This window comes from Chaetodon trifascialis, chromosome 6, assembly GCF_039877785.1.
Source record: "Chaetodon trifascialis isolate fChaTrf1 chromosome 6, fChaTrf1.hap1, whole genome shotgun sequence".
NCBI lineage: Eukaryota > Metazoa > Chordata > Actinopteri > Chaetodontiformes > Chaetodontidae > Chaetodon > Chaetodon trifascialis.
Window position 1 is genome coordinate 6033545 of NC_092061.1, and position 19041 is coordinate 6052585.

A 19041-nucleotide genomic window follows, 5' to 3' on the forward strand; every position below is an offset into this window, starting at 1 on the left:
AATGGCTGTACAGTTGTGTCATGAAGCACATGAAAACATCTGTGTTTATTGCATGCAATCCTGTAAGTGTAGGTGATGATTCTTACATGGTTATTTTGAGTAAGAAATCCCACCACCCACCCAGCTCCGTTATTTTCTTTCATGTCAAACCAGCGTCTTTGAATTTGTTGTTATCTCTTCTGTGTGGTCCCCCTTTCATGCCAGTGACGGAGCCACACGCGTTGACAATGGGCCTTAATTTGATTTCAGTTTTGATTTGGTCCAATCAGCTTAGTTATGACAGAAGCTGAGCTGGAAGGAGCTTCTGTGTGAAGAAGGAAATGCTATAAAGGCTGAAATTAGATGATTAGACGGGAGAGGAAAACAATCTTCTCATTATTTATGTCCAAGAGGAATGGAGAATGATAATGAGGGATTGACAAAGAGTGCAGTTGACAGCTTTGAATATATATCAACAGCATTCATATTTATTTCTAAATCCAGCATTTGCTTGTGGAGTTATGTCATGAATAGTGAGTGTTTGACAAACTTTTTTGTTTCAAAATCTGGCACCACTATACATTTATAGCTGCAGCACTGTGTGATGGACCTAATCAGAAATATTCATCCATGCACCTTTCAACGTGAAGGGCATTAAAGGACAGTTTTAGTAATAATTCAAAGAAAACACAATGAAGATTTGTCTTCTTCTGACAAAAAGAGCTCCGAAAAGCATCTGTTTGCTGAGATAGATGTAAAATTCACTTTTTGAGACAAACAATTTCAGTATACAGCAAAATGTAAATTGGCAAAGGTGTTAGAATAAGCACTGATGCACAAATGACAAACATTTGTTAAATCACCTGTGTTTGCACCCTAGCTTGTTTGTTGGTGCTTATTTCCAGTTCTATCAGAGCGTACCGGCTGTTACACTGAGGCTTTTTTTTTGCCCAAGGTTTGCAAGTTGCCCTGCGTTTGATTTTTGTTGATTGAATTCCAGGAAATGTTCATCCTAACCATGGCTGCAGTATCGACTGTCCTTTTGCTACATCCCTATTTGACCACTTTTCTCTCCTGAGTCCCAGAGTGAGGGCTGTAAAACACTTATCAGTCACCTCAGTTTGAGTGCCACTGATTACAGCGCCTCACCTTAGAGTTCCACTTAGTCTGTCGGCCTCCAAATCTTTCCTGACACGCTGTGGTAATGTAATGTAATGGTGGCTACCCGTGTAATCTCAAGCAGCCTCACTGCAGAGATTGCCAGACGTTCCTGACCAGAGCCGTGTGTGCATATATTTCTGCCTGATAGTCTATGTGAGCCCCTGAGTATTGAGTGGGTGGAGTAGTTAAACTTTTGCTTCACAAACTACTTTGCCCTTGTGGGAAGTGGAATAGCTCCAAAATAGTAGAGCCAAATGGCCATGGCTGCTGTGAGGAAGGATTGTTTGTCTCCAAGTGGAGCAGTGCCAGCGAACTCTCACAAAGTTAGATGAACAATGTATGGAGAGAGATAGACATTAGCGGGAAATCACCCTGTTTCCTTTGTTTTTCTCTTAAAATATTTGCTTTTATTGTATTCTGTCCAACCCCCTTTAATCCATCTCTCTCTCTCTAAACATGCACAGGAGCAAAAAGTGAATCCCAGCATTTGCATTTGCCGTTGTATCTGTCAGATGCGCTCTCCAGCACATACTGTGCTATATGCATATCTGTATCCGGACTCAACGTGGCGTACTGATAGTGTAAGAAATGGTCCATTCTCAGTATGGTTCAGGCATAAGGTTTGTTTCATGCACGTCACAATGCCGTGACACTGTCCACTAATCCAGAGAGTTTGTAGATGCAGCCATGGAAAATTAGATTAAACATGTAGATTACAACCAGAAGATCTCATCGACACAGTCAGTCTGAACTGCAGGAAAACAATTTCAGAAACGTGTGTGGAAAATAGTTTCATCTATCAATGTCTGTTCAGTGGACTGATTGTTATTGTATGAGGGATATTAGGACTTCATATGACACCTGAATTAACAAATGTAGCTGCATGATCACTGAAATGTTCTTAGTAACACAAAGGCTGAATTTTACAACATCCAGAGAACACACAGAAGATATTATAAAATATATTAACCTCAATTTTGTCTGTTTGCATATTGACATTTTCACGGTTGAATTGAGGGATAAAGCTCAAAATGATTTTAACTTGTATTTTGAAGTGCAGAACACGAAACTGGTGTGTATATAACAAATATTCACTAATGAAATGACTCAGAAAATGGTTCGAAACTCTTTTCCATGCACAAACCGTTTAAGGATGGCCAGTGTGGGACAACACGGTGACATGGACACACAAGGGAGAGTAAGTGAAGGTTTAGCAACCCAGACTGACAATAGATGATGTATCACTGCCATTGTCCATGCTGGAAGGGACAGATGTTAAGCCACCATCATATTTCTAATGTGTCACCAGGCATTAATCATGAAACGGATAAATCGGTTATTGTCTGGACTGTATTAGTGAGAAACTAATAAATGGTGTTTAAAACTACAAAAGTGTGCATGATTTTAATGATGCATGATCCTGTTAGACAGCATGGTAAAAAAATAAAACATTCTCATTTGAGCATTAAATAACTTAGTATTTACTTTTAAAGTACTAACAGTGTCATCACAAAAAGCTATTTTATTTTTTCGGACCTGGACACAAAATAAGTAACACTAGTTTATGCACATTGTATTAAATAACCCTTGTAAAACACTAACTAGCAGTGAATGATCTCCAGGTGTTGTAATATCATAAATATCTGTGGTGATAAAACAGCCAAGTGCCCAGTTCTCTGTTACTGAATGCGTGCGTGTTCCCGTCAAATCTCTGTGGCGATAACGTCGTCATATGTTTGTAACCCTGAGCTGTAGTTGATGTCTATGCCGAGCTCTGTCCGGCTCTCCAGTTCAGCGGTCAGCTCCTTCAGGATCCTCTCCAGGTCCTGGTTCTTCCTGTGCATCTGCAGGTAGTTGATCTGGAGCTGCTTCTGGTACTTGATGACCCTGCCTTTCTCCTTGTTCCATGTTTGCCGCTCCTTCTCAAAGCTGTTGGCCAGCCTCTCCTGTGCGTCCTTCTCTTCCCTGAGCTGCTGCTTCAGTCTCTCCACTTCCCTCTGGAGTGACTCTGTGGGGACATGTCCGCCGTTCTCCTCCCCTTGGCCTTGGGCGGGGGAGTCGGAGCCTTGGATTAGTCTGTCCAAGGCCTGAGTCTGGCCATGGGCCTCGAGGTGCAAACTGTGCTGCAGCCTCCGCTCTTTGGCCACGGCCAGATCCTGTTTCATTCCTTTAATGTCTGTCTCCAGTTTGCCCACTTTCTCCCTCAGCAAATCAGCCTCATTCTTCTTGCGCTGGAGTTCATTTTGGCACACCTGAATTGAAAATGTTAAAGATTCAGACACAGGCAGCAGACTATTTTGATTGATTTAAGAGGTCTAATAATGTGAAGTGTCATATAAACTCATGTATTAAGCCTGTCATTATTTGTCTGCTATAACATGGACATTGAAAGCAGTCTGAAGGTCGCAGTTGAGTGTAGGACACAATAGCAGGTATCCTCACTAACTAGAAGTGTTTTCATCTTCTAAGCACTGTGTGGGCATTTTATTCACACGTCCTCATTGTGGAATGAACTGCCATTGAATCATCAACAGACTAACCTCAACCTCTATGGTTCGGCAGTGGAGTTTGTCCTCATGCTCTTTATTCAGCTTCTCGAGCATCTCCATCTTTCCTGTGTTCTCCTTCAGCGACGCCCTCAGGCTGACAATCTCGTTTAGCTTGTGGCTGACGTCTGCCTGGCAGTCTCTCAGTTGCTGCTTCAACAGTGAGATCTCCCCTGTCTTCTGGCACACCTACATTTGACAGAGACAATTATGAGGACGAACCAGTCAGAGTAAATATTGTGTGATATGTTCCACACGCTGGCAGTTAAAGGCTTTTCAGTAATTATTTTCATTTCGATGTATTTCTCTCCGCCCACCATCATGTACATTTCTACAGCAATAAGTTTTGTGCATTGGATTATGAAAGCACACAGAAAATGGTTGAGCACTTGAAATTGCTTTGTGCACACAGTGTCATAAGTGTATGAATACATTATATTCCTTCATATAAGACTATGATAAAAAAAACCTTTCATTGTTTCATGTAATACCAAATTTAAGCTTTGATGAGTAAAACTAGTTTTTGGCCTCTTCTGGGCAGTATGACTGTCTGTAAACACAATATTGACATATTATCAGCCTATGAAGTTGTTGGCAAATGTGTTATTTGCCTGTTTACATCCAGCAGACGCAGAGCAGCATTTTAAGCCCTGTGTCTGGCAAATATAAGTCAAATATTCACCCTTGTTTTTGCTCTGTTTTGTTCTCCACCAGCTCCTTAGGGAAATTTCTGCCTCTTTAGCTGCTGAATGCTCCACTGTGTTCACCAACTAGTCGCTAACTTTTATTTTTGTTTCGTGTTGGGCAGGTAGCATGTAGCTTGTTTTCTGAAAACAGTTGGAAACAAATCTGTTGAGAGCGCCGACACTGGACCACAACAGTAAAGTTGCAGGCTGCAAAACCAAAACAATTCGCTGAAAGGTGCTAAAAAAGCTCCTTAGAGTTGGTCCATCACTATGAGTGACTCCTTTAACATTAGACAGTCATTTCATTCATTGTTTACGCAACAAAAATGATTAGCTCACAATGCTAATAGCAGAGAAATTCTTAGGAGCTAAGTGTGCAGCTCGGATACATGTGCAGGTGAAGGAAACTGATTGCAAAGCAAGATGTTTTTGATTCAAGAGAAAGTATGTAAAGCTCCTGATGTTAAAGGGCAACGTTGTGAACTGCTGAGAAAAATGTGAAAGGAGAAGTTGCTATCTCTGATTCCTTTATGATAGATTTCTGTTTCTTGTTAAATATGATGCAAAATGGTAGACTTTTCTTCCAGTGATGATGGAATAACTTTATGTTCCGACACTTCAGCAGCAGCCGCCAAGGTCGTTCCAGATTGTGTTGTATGCTACAAGGTTTCAAACCCATCTGATATCACACACACATGACTCATGACTCACCTCCCATTGAGTTTCCTCCAGTGTCGGAGCGAGCTGTGTGTTCTCCGTCTCAAAAGACCTCAGTCTGAGCTCAACAAGATCCTTCTGTTGGGTTAGCTTTGAGACATCCTCCTGAAGCCGCTCCTTCTCTGCCTGCACAAAAGTTGATTTCATATTTCACTTATTTATGCAGGAGTGGAAGGTGCTGAATTTCCGTGCATCTGCTAATGCATCTTAATTGATTCATTTGGAAGCGAGAAGGGCTGTTGGGATGATTATGAATCAGAAGTGAAAAGAGGACGGGGGCTGACCTGGAGCTGCCTGACCTGCAGCTGGAGTGCTTGCTGGGTTTTTGCAGCCATTTGGGACACTTGTCGTAGCTTTGTGGAGCATCGCTGCTTCAGCCCCTCCATCTCCTCAGCACAATACCTTTGTCTTTCATCAAACAGCTGACAGGTGTCTGCTTCCTTCTCCTCAAAACTGACCTTTTGTAAGGTGAAGACATCCCAGTAAGAATTTGTCAGACAGGTGTACAGTCTAACTTCTGATGAAAAGCACTGATTTTGATAAAGAGCATGTGCTGTGCTGTGCTTTCTTGTGATGTGACAGCTTGGTACCTGTAACTCCTGGAGTTCAGACTCTCTCTCCAGCAGCCTTTGTTCCAAACGTTCAATCAGTGACTCATCTGTAGTAATAGGGGACCGAATCCCACCTGAAGCTTCAGACAGAGGGCTTGGCTCACCTGCAGAAAGTGGGTAGCCAGCATCCCCATTTGCCTGAGAAGCCAACCCCCCGCTGTTTAAACCAGCCCTGTAGCTACAGTCAAGGTTAGTGCTATTCCCGTTGACCCATGGAGGGAAATTGGGCTGCACTCCCTTGCTGAGGCTGTTTGTGGGAGCTGAGTTGCCATCATTGTGACTGACAGGGCCTGTAGAAGCACTTAGGCTGCCGCTGGTGCTGTGGGTGGGCAGGCTAGACATAGAGTTACGTCCGGAGTCGGAGAGAGTCCCTGAAAGGAAAAGAAATTACATTTTATTTTTTTATAATTTGCCGTTCAACCTGAATAAGCTCATTTTAAGGCAGCGGTTTATAGAGAAAGACCTGAGAAAGTGTCTTGCTTGTGTCTATTGTTTGGACTCCTTGCTTTCTCCAGAGGACAAAGGATGTGGTCCAGGCTGTTGTGGCCTGTCTCCGTGGAGGACGTACTCCTGGGAATCACATGCTTGAACGCAGTGGAACGGACCAATGACTTCTCAGCAGAGGTCTAGAAGAGTGATATGACACACAGTCAGGGGTGCTCTTTCCTATTTTTGTTTTTATATTCAGTGGCTCATCTTAGCTGACAGCACGGCAAAAAGCAAGTCCTCCTCCACTGCTGCAGAGAGTACAAAGAGCCAAGGATGGGTCACACTCTGCGACTTGAAAATCATAATGAGTGGCTTTAACAGAGATAAATATTGTCACGTGCGAGAAGTCAGTACAAATGGAAGGGATAGATTTTGTCCAATCATGTCTTTTCATATTGGAAATGGAGCCACTGGAGCGTGCAGTAACTTCAAGCTGCCAGTTTTAAAAGCTGCACGGCAATAGTTGCAAGCAAAATCCACTTGACTGTCATGGGAGAGAGGTCTCATTTCATAGATGAACTTGCACTCCACGTGCCCCATCTCTGCTGTCCAAGAGCGTCACAAAGAGTACCATACCTCCCCTCCTCTCTTCCCCTCTGCATCCCACATCTCTCCCCCATGTGCTGTCTGAGGGAAGATGAATAGCCCTTCTCTGTGATATTAATAATATGAGCTACTGCTGAAGTATAAGAGGTAAAGCTTGTGAGCTCAGCATTCCTTCTCACTGATTTCATGACTGGGATGCCGTTCCTCATTTTTTCTTCTCTCTTTCCCTCAAACTCTCTTCGGCCCTCGATCTCTCCCTCTTTTCTCTCTTATTCTCTGCTCTGTCTCTTTTAACGCTGCTTCCTATTCCTCTCCTCTCTCCCCCTCGAGCCCCTGAGGAATAAAGACCTATTGAAGGAGACTCAGTTTGCCTACGTATTCTTGGCACAGAAATGACTCCTCTGAGGAGATCAAGGCATTCTTGGGTCATTAATCTGGGAGGGGGTGATTAATAAGCTGGGAAGGTTCAACATAGGTTATGAGGAATGGCTGCTACCAATTAAACTACCTGCTGTGCAGGTTTTATCCTCAACTTTGCTGTGAGGTTTTCAAAGTCTGTAGCCGCTATACAATATGACTTCTTAATAGTCGTAAGAATAGCCATGGCAGCGGCTCCAGACAAGTAAAGCACTAAGCTAGAATTTATGAGGTGATGAAAATGGACATAAAATCTCACTTGATATCTAAATTGAATGTTCTTAAAGAAATGATTTGACATTTTGTGAAATATTTTCATTTGCTTTCTTCCAGAGTTAGATGGGAAGATTGATACTGTTTCATGTTTGCACACTAAATATGATGATACAGCATTTAGTTAATTATCTTAGCTTAGCATAAAGACTAGAAACACAGCTAAAAAAGCTAGCCTGGCTGTCCAACAGCAGTGCCCATCAGCACCTCAAATCTCACTAATGACAGCTATTTATCTTGACTGTATATTCTGTAAACGGTGTAGAAACAACAGGTTGCATTTTGCAGGAGGTTACACTGTGTGCCAGACTGTTTCTTGACTGGGAGCAGAAGCCTCCTGGAGGTTTCTGGTTTAGACATAGCCTGGCACAAAACCCTTCATAGATGGAAAATTATTGTTTTTACATTTTGATTTTTGTAAAAATGTGAACAAATGATATATAACATATTAATTAGTCTGAATTTTGTTACCTTTAGAGCCAGGAAACTGTTTCCAGTCTTTAAGGGCAGATAAACCTCTGAAGGCTCCAGCTACATGTTTATCATACAGATATAAGTTCGTCTTTAATATTCTCATCTAACTCTTACCAAAAATGTTGAAATGTAATGTTGAATCATATTTTTTGGGTAAAGCACCTGAGAAGAAATAATGTGCATTTTGCTCACCCTCTCAGTCATGTTTCCAGACATGAGCAACAGTTTTGGCTGCAGTCGTCCATCTGATTCCCCGTCTCTTTTCTGTCCACCTGCGTGGTCTTCCATTGACCCTCCTCTGTGGTACACTGACCTCTGTTTATGGCTCACCTTGTATTGAACAGGTTAAACATTTCAGACTTTATATTTTATAAGTGCAGTACAATATACATGTAATATATTTCTTCGACATTAAAACCATGCTTCTGATGCCATCTGACGGTACAGCAGCTTACTTTGATATAAAAAAAATCTTCACTTCTTCCTGACCGTGAGTGGGACAGGCCTTTAGAAGGATGAGTGCTGGACGAGGAGCCCTGAGTGAAGCCACACTTCAGTAACCCGTCAAGGCTGCAACCGCCGCTCTTTCTGTGATGGTTTATTCCCTTTTTTAGCCTATGGTCAGATGCATTGCAGTGTTTGCTGTTGAGGCTGTTGCCGTTGATGAGGCTGCTGACACTACCCATGGTCCTGCAGGCATAGGTGAGCAGAGGGTGGGGCTAAAGTCCAGCTGGCTAAGTTACACAGAAGTGGAAGAAAGACACAACTCATGACCCCCGAGAAGTACTGTCAGTGGCTTAATCTGCAAGACAAGAAAGGGATAATGCACATTAAACGCAGGGAATGTGGTCGATCCGTAAGCAGAGGATTTTTTGCATGAAATGACAAATGCATGTCATAGACTCCTTTGATGCTTATCAGTTCTTTACTGTTGTTTGGTTTTATTGTTTCCTGCTCAGTCCAGACATGCACTGTTGAAGCAGGTGTGTTAACATTTCCAACACAAACAAAGTGAAAAAGTCTGTCTTGGCTCTCTGCCTGGCTTTGTGTGTCTAGATTTATGGCTCAGCCGTTGCATTTGACAAATAACCCTTTGGGTGCCCTTCCTCTAAACTAACTGGCAATTAGGCTACTTACTTCCTACTCAACACTTGGCTGGTTCTGCCTCCTAAATAACGCAATGCAACAATTTTGTATTTGCGGTTGTACTTGAACGTAGACAAGACACACAGTAATGCTATTTGTTGGAATTATGAAATAAATATTGGATTAAGCACACAGAACATGGATTTGTGCTTTCAACATTCTCAGTCATAATACAAGGACATTTGTCCATAGAGGTACTAGTGATGCTCTCTATTCTCTGTCCCCACCTCCCTTTTAAAGACAACCAGTCCCCAGATGTTGCTAGTCATGATCTCTAACCCACAGGGGAAAAGTCCCCTCAGTTGTGACTTAGTGGCAAAGGGCTCTATACTGGCTGATCAGGCCTGTGAGCTCCCCTGACCACCTGGTCCTCATCCTTTAAGCATTTTATAATGGCCACGCCAACAAAACACGGGACTAATGGCCTGCCGTTTGCACTTATTAGTCTACATTGCATTTGGCTTGAGGCTAATGCATAATTACTGGTTGCACGGTCATGTTCGTAAGAATACACATAGCTGTCACTGTCATTTCCCTGAGGAGTTTGATGGCCATGCTTGAAGAGGAAAAGGCTGAATGAAGGAGGGAGTGCTGATCAAGCCTGTCACATTTCATTGTCCAGAAAACAATGATAAGCTAGATGAGACATGTAGAAAATAGATGTTTCATGATGAGGAGAATAATAGGAGCGGTGGAGACAGACAGTAAGTGAGACAGAGTAGCATGCATGCAGAGGGAAGAGGGAAAGTTTCAGTGGTTGCTATGGCAGAATGAAAAAACGACAGTTATATTCTGTTTAAGGTGAATACAGGAAAGGAAAGATAAAGCGAGACTACGAGAAACCTTCAAATCATGAAAGAACAACAGTCAGCTGGAGGTCTTCCAGCACAGCTTCCGTTTTGATTTTCTGTTTCATTCAGGATGAAATTCAAAATATATTCTTCATATTTAACAGCCGCTGGAAGTCTTGAGTAATGGTACATGAAGTTAAATTTGTACCTGCAAGAGTACAAAGCAAAGCCACTGATGTAAACAGTCTCTGACGTGACTGTGACTGCCTCTGTTCTACTGTGCCTGGATGGCTGCCGCTAAATCCAAGCGCCAGCCTTCACTATCACTCTCAGATATTAGCATCCACCACTGACACGGGACTGAAGTAATGAAACAATAGATTTTACTTACTGCCAGGTTAAACTAAGCATCCATCTCTAGCAAGGCCCCTGCAGAGTCATCTATCCAGTCCTGGAGAAACTGAGCAGGCAGACATGTGTGTATGCCCTTGAATGAACCAGCAGCAAATGCAAGCCTCACATTATCACCACGGCCAGGAGGGTCTGCTAACTGTTCTGTGGAGGGGGTGGGTCTTGTGCTTTTCTAGTCGGCCCGTACCCAGCTTTGCATTATAACCGACATGTAAATTCAGCTGTGTGTGTGTGTGTGTGTGTGTGTGTGTGTGTGTGTGTGTGTGTGTGTGTGTGTGTGTGTGTGTGTGTCAGAACCTCTCCCTCTCCCCCCCAGGGGAACCAGTGTACAACATGTGCTCCCATAGAACTGGCGTGTGCCGCTCAAGTGATTAACTCCCAGCCTTCACAAAAGATCTTTTACACCCCCTATGTGCCCCCCTCCTCTCCCCACTATCACCCACAGACACTCTGTGCATTGATTCACTGTGTAATAACCATTCACCCCCTCCCTTCTGCCATCAGTCCCTCCCTCATCCATCCGTCCCACTCGGTGCCCTGCACCCACCCTGAACAAACAACACTCCATCTGAAGGAGAAAAAAAGGCGCTTGGCCTCTCTCTTTTCGCTCTTTGTCTGTTGAAGTGTGCCGCTCTTTGTGTGGACTCTTATGTGCCGGTTGATGTATTCTCCCCAAACAGCCCAGGACCATATTTGAGTGTTAAATAAATGACTAGTCCTCACAATGAGAGTGCTGGAGAGCTTCAGTTTTATAGTGATTTACCACCATCCTGCCTTTATGCTGTTTGTTCACACATACACACACAGGCTCCCTCTCTCACACACACCTTTACACATACACACAAATAACACACTTTCACACAGTCTCATTGCTGGAGTGTGAGTCTGTCTAAGGCAGTGGAGTGTTCAGCACCCCACAGAGTACACATTGTTGACAAAACACCTTTTGGATGAAATACAATCACACATCATGACAGGAAAATATACAAGGTACTGTGTTCCAAATGAACAAACAACGACAGAAAAGATATGGCCCCAAAGCTCTGCTGCTGACAAAACAAACGTAAATCTTACACCCCATTTTTGTCACAAGTAAAGGTATACGTTCTCTTAATGTGAAGAAAACAGACAGCTTTACCATGTGTCCACAGGTGGAACGCAGCTGATTCATTACTATCATCACACAAAAATCGATGGAGACGTCGGTTTGTTAAAATTGAACCAATAACAAACCGTGGGAAGCATGACCCTATACTTCGCTCTTTCAACATGTGCAGGCAGAGTTGCACCACAGTTTACGCCATATTACATCATTCTGTCTGAAACTTCTCACCATTAAATCTTTTCACCCCCTAATGAAATAACATACAGTATCTCAGTAGATCTGCCATAATCTTTTCCAGCAGCGCTGCTCGCTCATCCTTTCAGCCTGCTACCATTGTTCCTCGATCAGCCCCAGTCAGCCCCCTAAAGCCTATTTGTCTGGACAATGATCCCTCCATTTCACTTTTATGTTCCCACTCACTTGCCAGAGAGAATTGGTCCATTTCACATCTATTTGACGCAAATATTGAAGAGATTTCAAAATCTTTTTGTCACTCAATCATCATTGCTATTTTAATCATTCCATTTTAATAAGTGGCTTTAGAGTGGACAGTGTGATTTAAGACCTTTGGTGAGATGGGACTGCGGGGGGGGGCATGCGTATATCTAATCTTGCATCTGATTGGCTGCATGTTTTCCTGTGTCTGCACAAAAACGTGTGTGCACTTGTGTATCTGTGTGCAGGCAGGGGGTGGCGTGTGTGTGTGTGTGTGTGTGTGTGTGTGTGTGTGTGTGTGTGTGTGTGTGTGTGTGTGTGTGTGTGTGTGTGTGTGTGTGTGTGTGTGTGTGTGTGTGTGTGTGTGTGTGTGTGTGTGTCTGGGCAGGGTGTCACCCTAGCTTTCGAGCCCCAGCTGACCTGCCTGCCTGACAAAGCCCTGTCCTGCACAATACACCCCCTCCACTCACAAGCAGAGACACACTCACACATAGACACACACACACACGCCCAGAGCATGGCCAATCCATTACCACAGCCGGAGGAAGGCAGCAGCGTGCTATAAAGGTCCAGGATTTATACCTGTGTCACAATGACCATGAAACTCTCCTCTGTTCTCACTGTACCTCTACACTGCCACGGTGCCAGATGGCATCACTTTAATTCTCACTGTCTTTATGGTAATTTCTAACAGATGCACGTGTAATCTATCTAGTTCAGTGTGTCTTTTTTTTTTAGGTCAGTCTCAGACAGCTTATTGTTCTTTGTTTACGTGTGCCGTCTTCAGTGCACACAGACTTTCATACACAGCGACTCTTTATTTGAAAGCCAACCTGCTGAAACACTTTCCATCTGTAACATGCTGCTAAACTTTTTGAAAAGGATTATTCTGGAGTGTTTCCAAAAAAAGTTGGGACTCTGTAAATGTAAATAAAAACAGAATGAAATCATTTTTACATAACTGTTTGCCAACAGTGGTTTCATGTTCATGGAGTAATCTCCTTTATCCAATCATGTGTTCACAAAGTGGTGAACCTCGCTCCATCCTCGCTTGTGAACAACTGAGCCTTTCCAGGACGCCCCTTTCACACCCAATCATGATGCTATCACCTGTTACCAATCAACTTGTTGACCTGTGGAATGATCCAAACAGGTGTTTTTGGAGCATTGCACAACTTTCCCGTCCGTTGTTGCTCCTGTCCCAACGCGTTTGAAATGTGTTGCTGGCATCAAATTCAGAATAAGCAGATATTTACAAAAATCAATTAAGTTAATGAGGTAAAACATTTAATATATCGTCTTTGTGCTGTTTTCATTAGAGAGTACGCAAAAAGGATTAGCGAATGATCACACTTGGGAGTTGTGGCTAAGTTTTTGTAATTTAAAGTTGAATTACTGCCATTTAAACATAACGTTGGAGGACTTGTGAGGGAAGCCTGCCAATGGTTAAAACTGCAGCTGCAGGCGTAGAGATATCCAGACACTTAGTTCCTGATGTGGCTGAAGCTCCAGTAACACTTCCCATAATGCAACTCAGTAGCATCTTTCTTTAAGATGTCCATCTCCACGTCTGTTAAAATCCACGCTTGCAGGATATTTGTTAAACATTTAGGTAACACTGTACACATGAGCTGCTTATTAGCATGCATATTAGCATCCCCTTATTATCCATTATAGAGCACTTAATACCTTTTTCTGCAGCACAATATTCTACAACTAGAATTTCCCTAAATAACCTCTTAATTACTGCTTATTGATAGAAAGAAAGTTGTTGTACATGAATTATGATCCTAATAACCTTACCCTAACCCCCACAAGAAGGCATTAATAAGTGCTTTATGATCACTAATAAAGAGCCAATATGCTACTAATATGCTGGCTAATAAGCAAGTAGTTAATAGTGAATATGTGTACCTAAAGTCTTACCAAAAGTCAAAGTCTCAAAGTCCAAGTTAACCTTCACCAGGACACCATTTGTTTTCTGACTTAAGCATGCGCCCTCCAGAGCCACAGAATGCACCGCAGAGTATTCCCTACGATGAAAGAACTGATGTGTAAAATCAGTGGATTTCCCCTCTGACATTGCTCCAAATCATTTTCCAAAAAATGCCTTATTTTTAGTTGTATTTATTTATTTAAAATTTGAAATGTCATATTGTGCAGGCAGTCAGTACTTCTGACTGATGTCAGTGCAGCATCTTGTAGATTAAAAAAGATGTTTGTTTTGCAAAGGTTGCCAGTGTGGTGCGTTCAGAGCTGTCTGACATCAAAGACTTATGCTCGGAGTTGACTACTGAACACGCAAAAAACTACCAAACTGATGTTGTCATTTCCACAACATCCATTTTGGCTCATCGTGTGCCAACATAAGCTGTATGAGACTGTAAATTCACGGGCAAATCTTGTTAGAAAATCAATTCATTGCTGATTTTAGTCTCTCCAGAGACTAGTTTATATTAAGAAGATTAAAACAGGCATATTGTGCTATTTCCATGATATAAATGCTGTTTCTGAACACTGCCAGGAATAAAACCAAACAGAGCGGTAACTTAATTTGAGATGGTTAAATATTCTGGATTGTACCTTTAATCCTGGAGGAGACATCAGTCTAAATCAATCCTTATTATGCTGTTCGATCCTCCAAATGTACGCTGAACATATTGCTCCCAGTGTGATGTAACTCGTTAGATAACTGGAATCGATCCGTGGTTCTCACAAAGTAACTGATGATTCACATGTAATGAAGCCGACATTTTCCCATTATCCCAGGCATGACACGCTGAAAATTAAACTCACAAATTAAAGCAAGGAGGAGAAGACACTGCTCATATATGACAGCACATAGTATATTTCCAGAGAATGATAGGCTGAATTATTGAGAAGTAATGCTCTGTCTCTTTCTCTAGCATCCTCTGTGGCCTGTCAAGGACCCAGTCTCACACACACACACACACACACACACACACACACACACACACACACTTTCCCATCTTGTGTCTCACTCAGTTGTGGGGATGAGTAATGTGGCCTACAGCCGAACATCAGCTGGGAATGAAGTGTGGGGTACAGACAGCCATCTATCTTCCACTTTCACTGCTAACACATCCATCTACTGACCAAGCCTACACACACACACACACACACACACACACACACACACACACACACACACACACACACACACACACACACACACACACATACCAGCCCAACCATACACACACAATGGCATCCAATAGTAGCTAATTGGGTAATCCTTTTAGTGCATTGTAAAGGAGATTGAGCATGAATAGGGCTTCAATGCTGAAGAGCAGAATACCAGACACTCATTATCGCCCCAGAGTAAGTAGATGGAATACCAGGCACAGAGAGGGAGAGACACAGAGGCAGTGGCAGAAAGAGAAAGAGACAGATGTGGAAAGACAGGGAATGTGTTGGAGAGACTTATATTCTGTGGAGCTGACATTGAATTATACATTGAGGACTGCTGTATTGTCCAGCAGACAGTCAGTGTCTCCTCTGTGGATGCAGGGTGGCTTAAGAACTGCATATTCATTTAAATCACATAAGCAAAACATTTGTTACTCCTTCACTTGATCAGTGTCTTCTATTGGCACCCATGTGGCCGCCTCTTTGACCAGTGGCCAGCTTTTAGTGAAGGACCCCTGTTGAAATTAGATTGCATGCAGATGCTATTATGTGCATCCAAATGAGACATTAGGTCAACCAAACAATCAACCTCCTTCGGTTTTAATAGATAAGGAGGTTGTCTGCACATCTCACTGGGTTTGTATGGCTGGCCAACTAATGCTCCGGTAATACAGGCATTTGCATAACCTTGGCAGCTGGAGTATGGAGGGAAATGTATTTTTAATGGAGCCTAAATGGGAGCCTTTAGTGCTGCGACGAGGATGGGAATTGATGCTCATGAATTTAAGGAGTCTTAAAATTAAATATCTGAAATTTCCTTTTATATTTCTTTATTGAGCTGCGTCCATCCATACAAGATTGATTATTGCCTCGCAATATGTCTCTGCACTTTTCTGTAATGCTTCAAACTTATGCAGTGCCTTGGAATCTGTCCAAAAATGGTTTTAAAGAGCTCTACGTGTCTTCAGTTAGATACAACAGATCACCGGCCAGCTCCATACTCATGAAATATTTATAACTAAGGCTTTTATCCCACTCTATAAACAGCAAGGGGTAAATGTATTGTAACAAGTGAAGTATTTTTAGACATTTTGAATTTTCACCCATCCATTAACCACGAATATTTACCTTTTCCATTAACCCTCACTAGTTTTGAACAGGCTTTGTCATTTATGCATGATATGACAGGCTCATAAATGTGAAACTTCAGCTTGATGGACTGTCATCAAAGCTTTGTTGTGGTGTCAGATTATTGTTTGTACAATGCTGCAATTGAGCGAGGAAGGCACACTGTGTGCCAAAATGTAGAAGCTGTATTGGTAGAACGTTACATTGGGTAATACTGGTGTCAGATCAGTTTTCAGATACGTTTTTTAAAGTGATATTACAACGTTAGAGCTTAAAATTGTGTTCCAAATACAACTTAGAAATAACCCTTTTTAACTTAGAGGTAACAATGAAGGAAGTTTTACATAAACTCGCCTAACAGTAGTATTTCTCACATAGTCACACACAGTCACCACTTCTTAAAAGTCTGTCTTATATATATTTTAGTTTGATACGGTATCACGGTGGAATGACATGCATAGGTAGGTGGAAAAGAATGAGGCCTTTCCTGGCACTGGGGCCCATTGACCCTGCAAGCTGAAGACTCAGTGATAAGGTTGTCATTCTGGAGCATAACCATCCTCCCATCCTCCTAATCTGCTGTGGCTGCGTGTGTGTGTGCGTGGATGGTGTAATGTGGGAGTAAGAGAAGACACAATGAGCTCACTTTCAGGGGTCTATACTGTATCATTCTGAGAGCAGCTGGGAAAATGTGCTGCGGGCGGTACCTGCGCTCAGCTCCCAAATAAAAGCCCCCTGACCTTGTAATGCTAAGTTGTTCATTGTAGGGGAACTCGGCATGGTTCTTTCAACAGTTTGAGGTGTCATAGCAAACAAAATCACGGCTGAGACTCACCTGCTGTGCACAGTTTCTCACCTGATTCATATAGCATCATAATATAATTACATTTTAAAGAAGTTTTTCATGAAACATTACTGAAAAGTTGAGAGCCGTGAGCTGAGGCTCACGAGGATGTTGGGATGCTGCACTTCTCTGAGACAGAGCCTTCACTCATGAAAGAATACTGCATTTGGGTATCTGGGACAGTTATTTTAAGACGCGTCTTCTTTAGCAGGTCATGACAGCTCCAACGGTTTGTCACACGCTACAGATATGGAACTGAGCCGCATTAATTCCCACGAAAAAACGCAAAATAGAAAAGATATGAAGTGACCTGTGAAGTCAAGATATTTCCATCAACAAATGGAATTTACATACGAAAAACAAATGGCTCAGATATTTTCTGCCGTGCAAAGGCAAGAGACCTGTCTTTGCTATACTTTCATCCTCCACAGGCTCTCCCTGTGATTCGGTGTCTTTGTTTTCCTCTGTGCAATAAGTTGCAACACAGAGCAAACCTGAACATGTCTGATCAGGTGCCCTATACTTACCCATTCACCTTGTCACCAGCGTAATGCACAATAATTCATGATCTCTGCAGGTCCCAACACATACTGTACATTACTGCACACAGGTGTGATGGTGCTGAAATGGGGAGGTTGTGTAACGGGCAAATTATTCCCCACACACATCTCTTCCACATGCTGTTATTAATTATACAGCAAAATCATAAGAATATTGAAGAACGGTTGGGCCAATTTCTTTAGAGAATCATAGGGTGGGACACACATAAATGAACACACTTAATTCATGCTTAAAACACCTTTAACAACCGGCTCTGTGTCCAATGCCATTTATTTCCCCTGAATTGCTGTGTATAGTGTAACATTTAAATAAAACCCTGTTATTTCACAGTTTAAAAACAATGGTTTGTTCAGCAGTGGCTGTGCTGAAAGCAAAGAGCATGATTGGCATTTTCTGCAAAAGAAAAAAAAAAGTTGAAAGCAGACTTTTCAGTCAGAGCTGGCATGTCCTCAAAGATGAGATGCTTTTACTTTGAAATTCAGTTTGCATATTAAAAGTAGCAAAAGACTTGGACTGCTTCCATGTGAGAAACTTTGCTTCAGTCAGAATGTTTAACTATGTAAACAACAGACATAATTCAGTGCGGCGCTAAGATGAGCCTGGTTTACATTTTGGTGCTTACTTAGTACAAACAGAGCTAAAAATCTGAACCCAAGCCACATCAAGAGAGCTCCGCTTAGCAAATCACACATACTGAAATCTGTGGGATCTGCTCGTGCCACCCAGGCTCACTCTTGTTTGAAGTTGCAAGGCTGTGAACCCAGACTGGGTCTGCACCATCATTTGTCCCCTGTCACATCCAGTCAAACAGCCATAACCTTCCTTTAAGTCTGGCTGGAGGTGACTTACCTCCATCATAGTCTGCCTGCCCCCAGTCACTGCCGCTGCTGCTCTGTTTCCCAAAGCTGTGTGGATCACTGTGGACAGACCACCTCCAGCCGGATACTAGCTGGCACTGCTGGTGTGGAGCTCTCTCTCTGGGTCCCCCTCTCACCCCTCTTCAACACCTGGTACGGTGCAATCAGTCCGTCCCATCTCTCATACACTGAACACTGTCACATTCCTCCATAAACATGCTCTTTTTCTTTCTCCCCTCCCTCTCTTTACAGTGTATCCTTGTTGCCTCCCTTCTGAACTCCCTCCCACTCTCTCCTTCACTCTGAACATCCAGCACTCCCTCCCACCCGCCCTCCCTCCGCTGCTTGCCTCGTCCACCTCTCACATACATTTCCCTTTAGTTGTGCACTATTTCTTTAGTGTTTTCACCCTTTCATCCCTTTTTCCCTTCATCCATCTCTCTCTACCTGCCTGCTCACTCTCTTTTTTCTCTTTTCCTGGCATTATGCCCTGCGGCTCTGCTATTCATTTTAAGTCACTTCACTGCCTCGGTGTGCCTACATACAGCACATCATCCCTGCCCACACTTCTAAGCCACACACAATATCAGTGTGTTTGAATGTGTGCCGCTTCAGAAGTCCCTTTTATCGTGTGTCCATTTGTGTGACAATATTCATGCGAACCTGTGCAGCCTATATGTGTGTATATGTGCACCTGCAAGTAAGTCAGTTAAG

General features: G+C 42.7%; 1 protein-coding gene across 1 annotated transcript; it reads right to left on the reverse strand.

The window, feature by feature from the left end:
• Positions 1 to 444: 444 nt before the first annotated feature.
• Positions 445 to 18591, reverse strand: lzts1 (leucine zipper, putative tumor suppressor 1). The gene is made up of 9 exons (XM_070964099.1): positions 18320 to 18591; positions 8355 to 8701; positions 8092 to 8229; positions 6164 to 6326; positions 5680 to 6071; positions 5374 to 5547; positions 5084 to 5215; positions 3681 to 3875; positions 445 to 3392 (listed from the first exon to the last, which is right to left on the reverse strand). The coding sequence occupies exons 2-9, from the start codon at positions 8583 to 8585 to the stop codon at positions 2844 to 2846; spliced, it is 1974 nt and encodes a 657-aa protein (XP_070820200.1). The 5' UTR covers positions 8586 to 8701; positions 18320 to 18591; the 3' UTR covers positions 445 to 2843.
• Positions 18592 to 19041: the final 450 nt, after the last annotated feature.

What these genes read in the sequence shown, in the direction of transcription:
- lzts1 (XM_070964099.1), bottom strand. Translation starts at nt 8,585, where the DNA reads ATGGGTAGTGTCAGCAGCCTCATCAACGGCAACAGCCTCAACAGCAAA. An exon ending in TGCAGGTCAGGCAGCTCCAG is followed by an intron (nt 5,216 to 5,373) that starts GTCAGCCCCCGT and finishes ACTTTTGTGCAG; the next exon opens with GCAGAGAAGGAGCGGCTTCA. An exon ending in TGGAGGAAACTCAATGGGAG is followed by an intron (nt 3,876 to 5,083) that starts GTGAGTCATGAG and finishes TGTCAAATGTAG; the next exon opens with GTGTGCCAGAAGACAGGGGA.